General features: G+C 58.6%; 1 protein-coding gene and 1 long non-coding RNA gene across 2 annotated transcripts in view; one reads left to right on the top strand and one right to left on the bottom strand.

Moving 5' to 3' along the window:
- LOC119524602 (serine protease 38-like) overlaps nucleotides 1-12,256 on the top strand; it is a 28,011-nt gene extending 15,755 nt beyond the window's left edge. The window contains exons 2-4 of the mRNA XM_037823321.1: nucleotides 9,570-9,844; nucleotides 10,714-10,856; nucleotides 11,948-12,256. Of these exons, the coding sequence (XP_037679249.1) occupies nucleotides 9,601-9,844; nucleotides 10,714-10,856; nucleotides 11,948-12,187 (627 nt within the window). The 5' untranslated portion in view covers nucleotides 9,570-9,600 and the 3' untranslated portion in view covers nucleotides 12,188-12,256. The remainder of the gene's footprint in view (nucleotides 1-9,569; nucleotides 9,845-10,713; nucleotides 10,857-11,947) is intronic.
- Nucleotides 12,257-12,335: 79 nt separating this feature from the next.
- Nucleotides 12,336-14,733, bottom strand: LOC119524603. Its single transcript, XR_005214861.1, has 3 exons — nucleotides 13,807-14,733; nucleotides 12,991-13,155; nucleotides 12,336-12,609 (listed from the first exon to the last, which is right to left on the bottom strand). It is a non-coding gene; the product is annotated as an uncharacterized LOC119524603 (long non-coding RNA).
- Nucleotides 14,734-16,674: the final 1,941 nt, after the last annotated feature.

Here is a 16,674-nt window from a genome sequence, read left to right as displayed (position 1 = left end):
CTACACCTCAAGGCAACCTTTGGGGCAACACTCCCTCTACCCCCACTCCCGCGCCAAGCCCTCTGCAAGCGCGTCCTCCTTTCTCTCGTGCTTTTCGCTGCTTTCCTCTTAACCCTATCCCCACCCCACAGAAACCGTACGACTGGTATCCCATTGATTTAGATACTGTCAAGCAGCTTCGCAGGGCCGTCAAGGAGGACGGGTTAGGTAGCCCATATGCTTCCCAAATATTGCAGGATCTCGCCATGAACTATTGCCTCCCCCAAGACTGGGCCTCGCTTGCCCGTTCAATTTTTAACCCAGGTCAGTTTGTTGACTGGCGTGCTCACTTCCAGGCAGAGGCAGCTAAGCAAAGTGAGCAAGACGCGACCATTGGAGTCTATCATCCCCCCGAAGCCTATTTGGGCACTGGAGCGTTTCTAAATGCGTCTGCTTATATTAATGCCCCTGCTGCCTTCTGGACTGTCCTCAGAGGCATCGCCTTACGCGCGTTTGCCAACTGCTCTGCCCGTCGACCTGACAACTTTACCAAGCTCCTCCAGGAGCCAAACGAACCTTTCGCCACTTTTGTTTCCAGAGTTGAGGAAGCCTGTGCTAGAAAAGTTACCAACCCCCAAGCCCAGCTAGCGCTCACCCGGGAACTCATTCTAGAAGGGGCTAACTCCCCCTGTAAGCAAGCCATTCTCCCCTTGCGAGAAAAAACTCTTAATGACTGGGTTCTCGCCTGCAGCGCCTTTGACCCTGCTACCGCGTCCCTAGCCCAGGCTGTCTCTGGCACTGTCACTGCCGCCTTAGCCACCACCACCGGTTGCTTTAAGTGCGGGCGGAGCGGTCATTTTGCCCGGGAGTGCCCCAATGCGGAGGTCAAACGCCCGCCTTACATGAAGCGCAATGGGCGCCCTCCTCCCACTCCCTGCCCCCGCTGCCAGCGTGGCTATCACTGGGCGCGCGATTGCAAGAGCAGGCCCAGAGATCTTAGCAAGGATAGCTTAAAAAACTTCTATTATCCATGGTGCCCTGACGGCAGTCAGCGCCAGGGCACTGAGCACGCTTTAAACTCCAAGCGGGGCGAGCCTCAGCCCCGCCCCTAAGAGGCAGCTTGCCGGCCAGTTCTAATAAAATTAATCATTTCACCGGCAGCAAAGCGCTTCTCTGGACAGTCCCTATCACTCCGGAAAAGCCTACTCGTAAGTTAAGAATAGAGGGACAATGGTATACGGGCACGCTTGATTCAGGGGCAGAAGTCTCTTGCATGCCCGCTCAGTATGCCACCATGTGCATGGTTCTCGATGGTCCCTCGGTAGTGGGAGCCACCGGTACCTCTACTTCTCTTCAGGCCATGAGACCCATTAAGTGGGAAGATGAAGAGGGCCACTCAGGCACCTTCCGCCCGTTATTTCTGCACACCATAGACCAAATTTTATGGGGCCGTGATATCCTTGCCGCTTTTGGGGCAGTGCTTACCGCGCAGCCCCCCCAATAATGTGCGCCACTGCTCGTTTAACACCTCCAGCGCCCGTTCCTCTGCAGTGGGATACTGAGGAACCTATATGGGTGGAGCAGTGGCCCCTTCCCACGCATAAATTAGTAGCACTCCAAGCCCTTGTCCAGGAGCAGTTGGACGCTGGCCACATAGAGCCTTCTACTAGTCCCTATAATTCGCCAGTGTTTGTTATTCGTAAAAAGGCCACAGGGAAATTTAGGCTCCTCAATGATCTGCGGGAAATCAATAAGCATATTCTTCCCATGGGCTCCCCGCAGCCTGGCCTCCCCCATCCGGTAGCCATCCCAGCCCATTGTCATGTAGCCACCATTGATATCAAAGACTGTTTCTTTTCCATCCCACTACATGAGCAAGACCGCCCGCGCTTTGCCTTTACAGTTCCCGTCCCCAATCACGCGGGCGCGGCTAGCAGGTACCAATGGAAAGTCCTCCCTCAAGGGATGCGTAACAGTCCGGCCATCTGCCAAATGTATGTTAATCACGCAGTGGCCCCCCTGCGAAAGCGGGCCATGCTCATCCATTACATGGATGACATCTTGGTGGCCTCTGAGGACGCCGAGGCACTTCCTCTAATCCTTAAAGACCTCATTACTAATTTAGCTGACCTCGGCCTTACGATTCAGCCCGATAAAGTTCAAATTGTGCCACCATTAGCCTTCTTAGGGTTTAGTATTGATAAGACTATTACCCCGTCCGCTCCCCAGCTGGACATACCGGATCGGGTCACTATCACTGAGCTTCAACAGCTCTGCGGTCAGATCAATTGGCTCCGCTCTGCGTTGCCGGTCACCACCGCGCAGCTCCAACCACTTTTTATGCTGCTGAGTGTTCCTGAAGCCCCGCCGCTAGCAATCTCTCGGCGCATTAAACTCACCCAAGAGGCAAAGGAAGCCATTGCCGCTATTAACAAGGCACTTGCTGCCTGTTGTCTTAACAGGTTTAGCACTAAAGAGGGTAATTTTATAGCACTCATCCTTCCTACGCCCGGCACACCCATGGGCTGCCTGTGGCAGGAAGGCCCTCTGCTTTGGGTGCACCCTGCTAAAAGCCGGCTTAGGAAAATTTGCCCCGTAGTGCGGCTCTGGATCAGCCTAGCTTCAGATCTAGTCACCCTGGCTGTTCATGTATTCGGAGAGCCGCCAGAAAAAATTGTTTGGCCCCTAGACACAGGCCAAACCCGCCTGCTTATACGTGACAACCCGGACATGCAAATCCTCTTGGAAGGATTTCATGGGGAATTCAGCTGCCACTATCCTAGCCATCGGCTGTTACAGGGACTCGCCAAGCTTCCCTTCCGCAGCCCCTTCCATCCTTTCCCCTCCTCTGCACCCATCCCGGGTGCCACTACCGTCTTCACTGACGCCTCCAAAACCCGTTTTGCCTTCCTCTCTTATTCTCAGGACCTCCCGGAACCCCGCCTATTCAGTTATGTCAACCTTCATTCAGTTCAAGTGGGGGAAATTCTGGCGGTGTCATACGCGCTAAACGCCCACTGCAACCACCCAGTAAACATTTTCACAGACAGCCTCTACACGTATCAGGTCTGCCGAGTCCTCGCATTTTCCACCTTTTTCCCCGGGAACTTGGCCATCGATAAAGCACTTTCTGACCTCAGAAGCATCTTAGAGTATAGACAGGATCCTTGGTTCGTTAGCCACATTCGTAGTCACTCAGGCCTTCCGGGGCCCTTGGCTAATGGTAACAGTATAGTAGACCAAGCGGTCTCAGCTCAAAATATCCAAGCTATGCTAACCCACACGGCAGCCCCTCCAGGGGATGCTGTTAACCAGGCCAAGTTATTGCATTCCAGGTTTCACTTTTCGGCTACCTCGTTACATCATTTATGTGGCCTCCCCCTAGACACCTGTAAACATCTTGTCCGCAATTGTGCCACTTGTGCGCCCTTTGCGCCGCTTGGCCCCCTGCAACCTCAGGGAGTCAACCCACGAGGCCTAAAACCCAATTCTAGATGGCAAATGGACGTAACTCACGTTCCGTCCTTTGGACGCCTCAAATATGTGCATGTAATAATTGACACCTTCTCGGCCATGTGTTATGCAGTCCCCCTTGCCGGGGAAGCGGCCAAACACTGTATCAAGGCCCTAAGACAAGGAATTCTCTTCATGAGAGTCCCCTGGGACCTAAAAACGGACAATGGGCCTGCTTATCGCAGTGCCTCCTTTGCGGCCTTTCTTCAGTTATATAACATCACCCATCATTTCGGCATCCCCTATAATCCACAGGGGCAAGCCATTGTGGAAGCAGTCCATCGCCGCTTAAAAACACAAATTGAAAAAGAAAGGGCAATGCTCCCCCAGGCAACTCCAGGGGACCTTATCATAGCAGCCCTTATTCACCTTAATCTACTCACTGCGGGTGTCTGAGCTTGTACCTCGGCTTGCCAGGCCTGGGCCAGGGGACCTGATCACCCCCTGGGGAGGGTAGTAGGTACGGGCGTGAGTGCCCTCTGCAGCCCCCCCGAGCCTGGGGAGCGAGGTCAAGGCAGCTCCCTTTTCCTCACCCAAAATGCCACTGGCAGGGGAGGCTTGCCGGAGGAAACCGCCTTTCTCCCAACTGCCCTTTCCCCACTTCCTTATCTTACCCACTCACTCCCTGGTGCCAAGGCCACTCCTGCCACCGCCAGCGCGCATGCACCGTGGCCAGAACTACCCCCGCCCCGCTGCAACGGTTCCGGCGTTCTCTCAGAACCAATCCTAGCCCCTATCCCTTCAGTATTGCCATTTAAGGCTACTTCACCTCCTTTCCAGCCCTGCCCTTCTTACCAGCCTATATATCCTGTAATCACCCCTGAATAAATCTCTTTGGCGCATACTCCTACTGGATGAAGAGTGTCTTGTCCCTATCGCCGCCCTCCATACCTTGCACGCCTCCCGCCGAGGACCCCGGCCACGTCCTCCGCCTCGCCCTCGCCTCCGGGAAAGAGCCCCCGCCGCCGGTACCCTTTAAGCAGCCCCGAGAGCTGAGGGCTTAACTACCGGCCGCCCCTCCCCCTAGAAGCAGTAACCGCGACCGCAACTCACATTCAATAAAGAAGGGCTTTCGCCCCTACATAAACATTGGGGGCCCTCGTATAGGCCCACCCAGGCCCCAATGGTTTACTGGAAGGACCCAGAGAATAATGCCTGGAAGGGTCCCTCCCCACTCCTCGCCCAGGGGCGCGGGTTTGCTTGTGTTTTCCCAGATGATGCAGCACAACCAATCTGGATCCCAGGAAGGGCAATCCGGCCCGCCACCAGCAACCAAGCGTCTAACGAGACGAGAACGCCGTCGTCTCCGCAGCCTGGTGCACCAGATGACAACAGTACACCTGAGCCTGAACCCCAGCCCGAGTGAGACCCCAGAGAATATAGAGATAAGAGAAATTATACGCCTCTATAGGCAGGCAAAAGCCAGCCCCCTACACCTCCACAACCCTCACCCTAGTATTGCTTCCCTTCTTACGATCATGTTGGCTCTCGCCTCTTCTACCCGGGCCATCTCTCAGCCCCACTCCCCCCACCAACCTTGGAAATGGACCTTGGCACGATGGGAAGATTCCACAGTTATACAAACCCAAGTTACAGCAGGGCGACCTTCTTTTCTTGTCAACGCAACTGATTTATTTCCCACTCCTTTAGTACGCCCCACTGGTTGGAATCAAGCCCAATATTACATGTGCCCATCCTCAAACTCTGGAAAACCTTACTGTAATACTCCCAACCAATATTACTGTGCATACTGGGGATGTGAAACATTAGCCACTTATTGGAAGCCTTACACCACTGATCTTTACCTAACTCTAAAATGGGCTCCCCTGAACTGCCAGCCTCCTGAAGAACCCATTACCTGGGGTATCTATGGAGGTTATCACCACACTGCACCTACAGGTGACTGCTCACATTTAAATCTCACCGTGCAGCTCCCTGCTGATCCCTCTTGGCTCCTCGGTCAAACTTGGGGCTTTTGGATTTACATAAAAGGGACCGACCCGGGTTCCCTTATATTAATAAAAAAGGAGGCTGTACTAAAAAACCCCTCTGCCATTGGTCCTAATAAAGTCATTAACCCTCTTAGTCCACAGCCCTCCAGCCGCACCTCAAGTACAAGCAGTGCATCCGGAAACCGCACCTCAGCTACAAACAGCGCATCGCCAACACCACCACCCCAACCTTTCCTACCCCCCTCTCGTTACTCCTCTCCCCTCCTCGACCTTATCCAAGCGGCCTTCACCTCAGTGAATTCCTCCAACCCCAATCTCACCTCCTCTTGTTGGCTTTGCCTCTCCACTTCCTCCCCCCTGTATGAGCCGGTCGCCTCCAACCTCTCTTTTTCAGAAAACACAGAGGACAGCCCTTCGGAATGCAATTGGAATACCTCTGCCGTCCCCTTAACCTTTCATTCAGTCTCCTTTACAGGAAAGTGCATCCGCCCTCGCTCGAGTAACTCTCCCAGCCTCACAGCTTGTGCCAACTACTCCTCTCCCAGCAGCTCTGCCAAGTTTCTTATTCCCCACAACTCCTCCCAATGGCTCTGCTCCTCTACAGGACTTACCCCCTGCCTTAATGTACAAACCCTCAATACAACTCATGAAACTTGCCTCTTGATTGTCCTCATCCCTAGGGTCCTATACCACAGTGAGGAAGACTTCTTCCTCCGCCTGGAAACAACTGCAGCTCCTGCCCCACTGCAAAAGCGAGAGCCCATCACCGTTCTCACGATTGCCTCCCTCCTAGGTCTTGCAGGCGCTGGCACCGGAATCGCTGCATTAGCCAGTCAAGGCTCCGCCCTAACTCACCTCCGGGCGGCTGTTGACGAGGACATTCGTCACCTACAAGACGCTATTTCCCATCTTAAAAATTCTGTCAATTCCCTCTCTGAGGTAGTGCTCCAAAACCGCCGAGGTCTCGACCTTCTCCTTCTCAAAGAGGGAGGCCTCTGCGCCGCCCTAGGAGAAGAGTGCTGTGTATATGCCAATTCCACAGGTCTCGCCGAGGACAGCCTAAAAAAGGTCCGAGAGGGACTAGAACAACGCAAAAAAGACCGTGAAGCCACCAGCTATTGGTCCCACATCTTTACCCCCCTCCTCCCTTACCTCCTCCCTCTCCTCGGCCCCCTACTAATGATCATTCTAGCTCTCACTTTAGGACCCTGCATTATCCGCAGAATCGTCCAACTTGTAAGAAAACAAACAGATGCTATTTTTTCCTCGTTCGTGCAAATCCAGTACCAGCGACTCGCCACCTCTGACGCTCCCTACTCCAAGATGACAACCAACCCTCCGCAACCTCACCGCCACCGGTCAACCCGCCGACCGCGAGGCCCTTCTCGATCGCCTGGACATCACACCAACCTCGAGCTCCAGTTTATCTGAACCTCCAACTTTAAACCTCCCATCCTTGTCCATCCCGCAAGCAACAAGGCTCCTGTCGAGCACCCGGGTGCCACACCAACGCTGAGCTCCAGCCTTGCTGAGCTACCGTCAACCCTTTTTCCCCTCCCCAACCTTCCCCTTCCCTCATCCTTTGGCGGACCTCTCCGGTAAGCTTCTTCCTTTAATTAGAAAAAAGGGGGAAATGCGGGACACTGATCACGTGCTTCGACTTGGCGGGCCTGGGCTGGGGGACCTGATCAGCCCCTGGGGAGGGTGGTGGGCACGGGCGACAGCGCCCTCCACTGCCCCCCAGGCCTGGGAAAGTGAGGCCGGAGGCAGGCCCCATTTCCTCACCCAAAATACCACCGTAGGGGAGGCTTGCCGGAGGGAACCGCCTTTTCCCCACCCCCTTATCTTGCCCCTGACACTCCCCATTGCCAGAGCAACTTCCCCACCGTCAGTGCGCATGCGCAGTTACCAAAACTACTCCCGCCCCTTGTCATTCAACCTCCGCGCCCTCTCTGAACCAATCCAAGCCTTCGACCTCTATAGCTACCCCGCCCTCTAATCGCCCAATATAAGCTTGTGTTCTCGCCTAATAAAGCTCTCTTGGTTTCATCATCCCTCAAAGTACCGTGTCCTGTCTGTTCCTTCTCGCCGCCCTCCACACCTTGCACGCCCCCCCGCCGGGGACCTGGCCAAATCCCCCGCCTCGCCTTCGCCTCCGGGAAAGAGCCCCCGCCGCCGGTACCTTCAGAGCAAGCCTGGGAGCCTAGGATTTAGCTACCGGCCGCCACCCCCCCCCAGACGAATCAACTGCGACCGCACTTGGGGAAACACCTAGAAAACAAGTAGAGTCTGTATATCTTACAACTTAGAAATGTGTGCACAGCCTGTGTATCTTAATCACCTTGCATGTGCACAGCCTGTGTATCTTAACCACCTAGAAAACAAGTGCACAGACTGTGTATCTTAACACCCAGAAACATCTGCACAGCCTGTGCATTTTAACCACCTAGAAACATGTGCACAGCCTGTGTATCTTAACCACCTAGAAAACAAGCTTACAGACTGTGTATCTTAACCACCTAGAAACACGTGCACAGCCTGTGCATCTTAACCACCCAAAAAAATATGTGCACGGCCTGTGTATCTTAACCACCCAGAAAACATGTGCACAGCCTGTGCATCTTAACCATCTAGAAAACATGTGCACAGCCTGTGTATCTTAACCACCCAGAAAACATGTGCACAGCCTGTGCATCTTAACCACTCAGAAAACGTGTGCACAGCCTGTGCATCTAAGCCACCTAGAAAACGTGTGCACAGCCTGTGCATCTTAACCACCTAGAAAACATGTGCACAGCCTGTGTATCTTAGCCACCTAGAAACATGTGCACAGCCTGTGTATATAAAACACCCAGAAAACTTGTGCACAGCCTGTGTATCTTAACCACCTAGAACATGTGCATGGCCTGTGCATTTTAACCACCTAGAAACAAGTGCACGGCCTGTCCATCTTAACCACCTAGAAACATGTGCACAGCCTGTGTATCTTAAATCATAAGACCTCACGCATTGCCAATGAGAGTCAGGGACACAGCCCGGGCAGGGGTGCTCACAGGGGCCTCCCTGGGAGAACTGGGCACTAGGGGGCGCTGTGCCGGCCGACCCTGGGGCGCTAGCATCCATGCACACCGGGGGGCACCGTCTCGGAGTGAGGCTGGCGGCTCGTCCCAGGGCAGCCTTCTGGGCCCCTCTCCCCAATGGATGCACTGCGGGGGTCCCTAATCTTGCTGCTGCTGCTGCTGCCTGCAAGTGAGACTTGTCCATGCCTGCCACCCTCTCCCCGCCACCTTCCCCCCACCTGCACCCCAGCCTGCAGCTCCACAAAGGGAAGGACCACAGGTGTCCGAGGGGCTCACATGGGGGTGGGTAAGCAAAGCAAGGAGGGTGGCGACGACAGCTGGCAGCGGCCCTGGGGTTGAGAGCAGGTTTCTCTTTAAGATGGAGAGCTCCTGCGTGCTGCATGCTGATGAAGTAGGGTGGTCTTCCTCTCCCACACCCCCATCCCACCCCCAGGGTGCAGCTGTGCCGTAGACACGGGAGGCAAGATCACCGGGGGCCAGGACGTTCCTCCGGGCAGGTGGCCCTGGCAGGTCAGCTTGCAGTACAAGGGCCGCCACATCTGCGGCGGCAGCATCCTCAGCCCCCGCTGGGTGCTGACGGCTGCCCACTGCCTCCCCAAGTGAGTCTGCAGGGGCCGGGGGAGGGGGCGGCGTGGGCTGGGCTACCCTCTCACTCCCGGGGCAGCTCAGGGGTCCTGGGTGAGCCCCTTCCTCTCCCTGCAGCAGCTTGCTTATCTCTGCAGCAGATACCTGCTGCTCCTGATGTGTACAAAGTAAAGATTAGGATAGGTGGAGATGTGAAAGCACATGGGTTACAAGCAGGGGGCACTCTGGGAATGAGGTGAGGGGCGGTTTTACCTAAGCCACCCACCCCAGATTAAGTGGAGCTTGCCCAGGTGAGTTGATGCACGCAGGCAAGCTTTGGAGGATGCCCAGGGCTGGGAGCCACTGGGGAAGCCTGGGTGGGCAGCCAGGTGGGACCCTCCACGGGACCCCAGGTACAGGTGGGAGAATAACAGGTGCAGGGCGCAACTGCTGGTGAAGTGAGCCGCCCCCATCCCCGCAGATCCATCGACGCCAAGCATTTGCACGTCCTCATGGGCTACACCAACCTCGAGAAGAGGCCCTGGAGGAGCCAGACGGCCAGAATAAAGCGGTTCATCCAGCACCCTCTGTACTCGCCCAGGCAGACGCACGCCAGGGACATCGCCCTGGTGCAGCTGCAGAGGGCTGTGCAGTTCTCGTCTGTCGTGCGTCCGGTCAGCCTCCCACCGCCATCCTTCCAGATGCAGCCACTGGGCGAGTGCTGGATCACCGGCTGGGGCCAGGTGCAGGACGAAGGTGAGGGCAAGGCTGGAGCTGCACTGCTGGGGCTCCTGGTGGGGGTGGAGGGGGAGTGAGGAACTGGGCATGGTCCCTCCCCTGGCCCCACTGCAACCATCCCTCCGCGTCAAGCCTGGGTGGGGGTACCATCTGCTCCTCCTGCCCCCCACCTCTGGCCCTGCACTCTGCACCCTGTTGTATTCCATCAGTGTGGGTGAGTATCTGCACAGGCACCCTCAGCCGCAAATCTCGCAACTCAGAAAAGGGGATGTGCCAAGAAGGTCCTCCCCAAGCTCCAAGACCCCCACCCCCCAGACAAGACCCAGCCGGGGCCTCAAGTCTGACCACTGCATCCCCCGCAGTGGCCCGGCACCCCTGTACCCTCTCGGCGGTGCCACTCTGCAGGGTGCAGGGCCCTCGCTTCCGAGCCAAGGAGATGGACGCTAGAGAGGACTTATTTGCAGACCCTGAGCCTGCACCCCTATGTCTCCGTGTGGGTTCCCGTGGCTCCCTTGTTCTCTCCCCAGGTCGTGGAGATGTCTCACTCCAGAGGCTGCGAGGCAGGCAGAAGGCACTGGAGTCCCAGCTCAGCCGCTTGCTGGGCCAAACCCTGGGGAAGGCAGTTGGACCTCTCTGTGATTCCGTTTCCCTATCAGCATCCCCACACACCCCCCCCCACCGGCCCCCATCAGATGGAAGGCACCCGGTGGCCACCAGCGCGGTCTCGACCCCATGGTCCGCTCACCCCCACCCCCAGGAAAGCCCTGGGCTGAGAGGACACGTGCAGGCCAGGGAGCAAGGGGAGGGAGGGTGTCCTGCAGGCTGCCCCAGGCGGGAGCCGGGGGGTCACCCCACAGCCAGCCCAGCGCCAGCCCCTCTCTGCACAGATGATCCTGTGAAGACCCTCCAGGAGGCCCAGGTGTTCATCGTCAACAACACCTACTGCCAGCTGTACCTGAGCCAGGCCCTCCCCTTCCACAGGGAGACCCTGTGTGCAGCCAACTGGAAGGACAAAGCCATGGCCTGCCTGGTGAGCACGGCCCTGCACCACACAGCTTCCCCACGGTCCTGCAGAGCCTCCAAAGCCTGCACGGTGGGAGCGGCCCTACCCCCCCATGCCCCCCCACGGCCTCCCACAGCCCTATGGCCGGAGCTCCCTGGAAGGGGGAAGGTGCCTTGAAGGCGGGATGGCTTGGAAATGAACCGGATGCCCCCCACCCACACCGAGCTCTCCAAGGGGGTGGGAGGCGGCAGCCCCACGCAGAGAGGGCATCTCTGGGGAGCAGGACCCCATCACGTCGAGCGGGAGCGAAGCCCTCCCTCCTCTGGATTTTAAGCTTGAAATGTGGGTGGTGTGCGGTCGCAGTTGACTCGTCTGGGGGGGGGAGGTGGCGGCCGGTTGCCAAATCCTAGGCTCTCAGGATTGCTTGGAGGGTACCGGCGGCGGGGGCTCTTTCCCGGAGGCGAGGGCGAGGCGGGGGACTGGGCCCGGTCCCCGGCGTAGGCGTGCAAAGTATGGAGGGCGGCGAGAAAGGAACAGGCGGGACATGGTTCTTTTAGGGTGAAGAAGCCAAGAGAGTTTATTAGGGGAGAGTACAAGCTTATATCGGGCGTTTAGAGGGCGGGGTAGCTGTAGAGGTTAAAGGCTTGGATTGGTTCTGAGAGGGCGCGGAGGTTGATTGAAAAGGGGCGAGAGTTGCTCCCGTAACGGTGTCTGGCAACAATGTATGCGCACCGGTGGTGATGGGAGTTGCACTGGCAACGGGGAGTGTCCGGGCAAGATAAGGGGGGTGGGGAAAAGGCGGTTCCCTCCGGCAAGCCTCCCCTAACAGTGTTATTTTGGGTGAGGAAATGGGGCCTGCCTCCGGCCTCACTTTCCCAGGCCCGGGGGGCTGCGGAGGGCGCTGTCGCCCGTGCCCACCACCCTCCCCAGGGGCTGATCAGGTCCCCCAGCCCAGGCCCGCCAAGTTGAAGCACGTAATCAGTGTCCCGCAGTGGTGGGAGCCTTGGGCGGGGCGACCCTTCGGCCCAGCCCCCGCCTGACGTCACTCGGGGGCGGGGTAACCTCGGCCCCCAACCCGGGCAGCCCTGCCCAGTCTCCCCACAACCCCCTCTTCCCAGGGTGACTCCGGGGGCCCCCTGGTGTGCGAGGTGAACCGCACGTGGCTGCAGCTCGGGGTGGTGAGCCGGGGCAGGGTGTGCCTGCCCAGCGCAGCCCCCAACGTCTACACCCGCGTCTCGCACTTCTCCGACTGGATCGCTGAGAACGTCGCAGCCGCCCAGGACGCCCAGGCCCAGGCCGTGCCCTCGCCCCTGGCCCTGCTGCTGCCGCCCCTGCTGCAGCTGCTGCTCTCCCTGTGAACCCCTTCTCCCCGCCCCACCCATGCCTGCCTGGGGTCTCCACGCCCTTCTCGCCCACCCAGGCCCGTTTCTTCCTCATTCCTCATCCCCCAATCTGATCCAGGGGTGAGGGGCACCCAGGCCTGGAGAGGAGACAGGAGGTCCTGGAGCCGCGTCGGAGCGCACGAAGCTGGTTGAGAATTTACATGCATATGTATAAATACATGTGTGCCAATGCAGGATTTGCTCGTACTGTACAAGCCAAAGGTGTGAACAGGGTTCCCTGTTCCCAGCCAACCCTTTGCAGGGTGGTAAATAGAGGCTCAGAGAACCACAAAGGAGGTTGGTGACGTTGGGGTCTGTCTGTTCTCCACCCCCATCCCTTTCATGGACGGGTCCTGCATGCTGTCGGTGCTCAATGCGTGTGGGTGACCAGCTATGACCTTCGGAAGAGACAGAGCTGAGCTCCAATGAGCATGGGCCGAGCGAAGACCCCCAGGGGTCAGCAGAGTCCCCAGCCCACCCCCACTGTGGCCTCACCTCCACTCCCCCTCCTTCACCCTCCACCCACTCTTACCCACATCCCCCACAGATCCCCTCCACACACACTCTAACCCTCCCCCACACCCCCACCCCCCACCCATCCCCACCATGGCCTCACACTCCCACCCCCACCCGCCACTGCCCACTCTCACCCACCCAGATCCATTCTCCCTCCCTCAGCCTCTCCCATCCTCACAAGCTCTCACACATCCCCCCCTCGCCCTCCCATCCCCCCTCACCCACCAGTCCCCTCCCCTTCCACCCCTCACCTGCTCTCTCACCTCTGTGGGGCCTTCCATGCTTTCAGTGTCCCCAGAGAATTTTAAGAAGAGTTCCCAAAGGCCGTGTTCAGTTCCCTTGGAAAGGGGCCCGCCTCCCCAGCCCCGGCAAGTCCCGTGGTTCCGGCAGTTCCCAAGCTCTCATTCACCACTCATGCCTTGGAAAAGCTGGCAGTAACCCAGGCGGGGCCGGGACAGGGTGTCAACTGTGCTTCCAGAGAACAGAAGTCCCAAGCGCAGGGATGCAGAGGCCCCCTGGAGGCAGGCCTTGTCGGGACCCCTGCACCCTCAGCCTCAGGTCTCCTTACCAAAATAAGCACCACCCCCTGCCGCCTGCAGGGCACCCATGGGTGTGGACTCAGGCCAGGCTGTGGCCTGATGGATGGTGGAGACAGGGGCGGCTTGCAAAGGCCCCTCACCTCCTGATTCCCAATCCTGGAACTGGTTGCTGACCCTGGCCATTCTGCAAGACCCCCTCCACCTTCCTCTGCCAGGCCTCCACTGCCCCCACCACCTCACAAGAAGAGGAAACTGAGGCCCAAGTGGGGAGGGCACAGCACAGAGAGGTGGGGGCTGCCTCAGGTCTCCCCACCCCACCTACCCAGGTCCCGTCATTGGGAGCTCTGGCTTCCTCGTCCCACACTCCGGATGGACTTCCCATTCCTGCCCAGCGGCCCAGGGCTGGGGGCGGACAGGAGCTCCCAGTTAATCACAAAAGCAGCCTCCTCCTGTCCTGCGTCTCCCCACCGCACACACCCACCCACCCAGGCCCCCGGGTCGCAACTCTCCACCGAGGCTTAATGAGCAAAGCAGACCCACCCGACGAGGCCATGGCCAGCACAGAACCCCAGGCGGAGATCACATTCTGTTCTTCCCAAGCCAGGCCATTCATCTTCAGAGGCGGCTGGATGAGTCAGCAAGGGCCACGGCCGGGCCAGCCAGGGCGGCAGAGCCTCGATAAGGTCGGGAGCGGCAACAGGAAGGCGGGAGTGCGTCAGGAAGCTTCCACGGCCAAGGGCGCTGCAGGGGCTGGGGGCTGGAGGGCAGCCGGGGTGCAGGACTGGGGGCTGGCCCCTGTCCCTTTACAGAAGGGAAACTGAGGCCCCAGCTGACGCTCCCTGGGTGCCAGAGCCAGCGGTGGGGACCCCCGTTCTTAGACCTCTCTCCACCCCCTGCTCAGCCTGACCCCAGAACCCAGAACTGGCCAAAATACATCTATGCATGCCTACAATTCTTTTTTAAGCAGCCCATATATCTTCGTGGAATTAAAGTGTTAAACTCTCAGTTATCTCCTCCCTCCCCTGCTTTCCCTCCCCTTCCCGGAGCCCTCCCAAGAAATCTGTGATCCCCAGCCCCTCTTGGGGAACCAGGAGAGGAGTGCACCCCACCTCTCTCGTCTGTTCCCTTTCCCTACAAGCATCAGTTGAGCTCCTGCTCTGGAGCAGGACGCCCAGTGGGAAGCAGGGGTATCCGGTGGTGCAGCGCAGGGAGGATGGGTGGGGGCTTGGTGGGTTCTCAGGGGTTTCTAGGGTCCCAACCCCATGCTGGTTTACTCAGGGAGGGGCAGGAGAGCCTGGCTGATTTCTGGAGACCCCCTCTGGGACTCCTCCACCCCCACCCCCAGCTCTCTGCGTGGGGAGCTGGCCAAGCTTCTCAGCTCTTAAGTGGGGCTCTCGGTTCTTTACGAGCCTCCCACCCCATAAAAGAGATCACCACTGCGTGCTGTCCAGAACCTCCGGAAACGACAGGCCGCAGCCCCGCAGGGCCCTGCCCGGGCACCCCGGGGGTGGAGGTGAGAGGGGAAAGGAGGGATGAGGGTGGGAAACCAATCTGAAGTCACACGATCCGGGACAGGCTGGACACCGCAGGGCGGCATGCATGCCCTCTGGCTGACCTCCGGGAGCCCCCGAGCCCCCAGTTCTGCCTGGGGAATGCAGCTCAAGCGGGCCCCTGCTCACATCCAGGGGATCAGGCGGGGCTTGACAAAAATGCCTTCTGATTAATAAAAGTTTGATGGGAATTTCGTCTGTTGACTCGGATCCTAAACATTTTCCAGGAACATCTGGTGGCGGTCGGGGCTGACTGTTTACGTTCACAATGAGAACATTTTTTCCATCGCCATCCGCATCGATTGTCTCCCGCTGAAGGGTTGGGGACGTGCTCCCTGGGCCTGGGGTGGCGGCTCTGGGTTGAAGCCAACACTGTTCCGGGAACCCTCCCTCCAATCTGGAGAAGGAGCCAGGAGCTGGTCCCGGGGACGCTTCTCATCCTGCAGGCTCACTCCTGATTGGGGGGCCTGGGGCCCATCCTACACCCCTGTGGTGTGGTGGATCTTGGGGCTGGATCTCCACGCTCCCAGCTGCCTCCCTGCCCCTCAAGGATTCCCAGGCCCCCAGGTGAGGGTGGAGGAGATCAGCTTCCCGAATTCTGTCAAGCCCACAAGTGCACAGTCCTGGGGTGGAGGTGGGGCTGACCAGCAGGGAGGAGAGGGTGCTGCTGGCTCCAGCCTTGCCACCCCCTTCTCCAGGGGGTACAGACTAGGCCTTGGCCCTCTTTGACCCTCGCCCACTGTGAGCCAGGTCCAGCCTGCCCACCCTGAGCCCAGGGCCTTCGGGGATCACCCTGGGATCCTGGGAGGAGGAGGGCGTGCCAGGGGTGTCAGGTCCAGAAAAGATGGATTACTGCCCCACCAAGGAGTCTGTGCAGAGTTGGTGAGGAAGGGACAGGAGAGTGGAGATGGGGAGGCCTGTCGGTCAGTGTCCTGGAGGGGGAGCAGCTGTGGGGCCAGGGGCCAGGCAAGGTCCGGTGAGAAGGTGGGTGGGGAATAAGGGGGTCCCTGATCACATCAGCACTCCAGCGACACCTCCACTGCTTCAGGCCCAGGGGTTCAGCCTTTGCTTGGGGGCCGGGGATGGGGGAGACAGAGCAGATACTCGGGCCACCCAAGTACCAACCAAAACTCTGCTGTGCAAGAGGAAAACTCAAACCGACTCTGCAGCCCAGATCCCTGCTGCTCAGGTGGACAGGCTGCTTGCATGATGAGCCCAGGGCCCTGTCCTGGGTAGAGGCTACGTGGGACCCCGTGATCACCTGGGCAGCCCTGCAGGACGAGGCAAGCAGGAGGGCCCGGCAGCCCCTGAACTTGCTGCCTGTGGGGTCAGGGGGCCGAATCAGAGGCCCCTGCAGAGCCCTTTGCACGGGTTGCAGACTCCTTACCCAAGCCAGCGGAGGCCTGTCTGACCCGAGGGCAGCCCGGGGCTGTGGCCGTGCCAGCTGGGGAGCGGCCTGTCCGCAGCTCGGCACGCCAGCCAGCGTGTGTGGTCCTTGTGGGAGCCACTCATTTATTTTTCTTTCTTCTACCCTCCTCTTCCTTTCGAATAAAGTGAATTGGAGCAGAAGGCTGACACCACCTCCGATGTCCATGTAAAATGCTTCTGTGCAGCTGGGGGGCCGGTGGGGTCTCTGGCCTAGCAGCTCCCTCCATTTCCCTGGTGGGTGCCCAGCTCTCCTAGATCTCTGACGGGGAGGCTGAGGTTCAGGAAAGAGAGGGAACTGGAGGGGCTGAACCCCCTGCATCAGGAACGCCAGCCCCAGCTTCCCTGAGAGCTTCCGGGCATGGGTTTTGTTCCAGTACGTCTATATAGTGGTCAGACAGGGACACAGTGGGGCTGGGGGCCCACCCTGCCT

Source organism: Choloepus didactylus (assembly GCF_015220235.1).
Source record: "Choloepus didactylus isolate mChoDid1 chromosome 11 unlocalized genomic scaffold, mChoDid1.pri SUPER_11_unloc2, whole genome shotgun sequence".
Lineage (NCBI taxonomy): Eukaryota > Metazoa > Chordata > Mammalia > Pilosa > Megalonychidae > Choloepus > Choloepus didactylus.
This window is presented reverse-complemented; position numbering and strand designations above follow the sequence as displayed.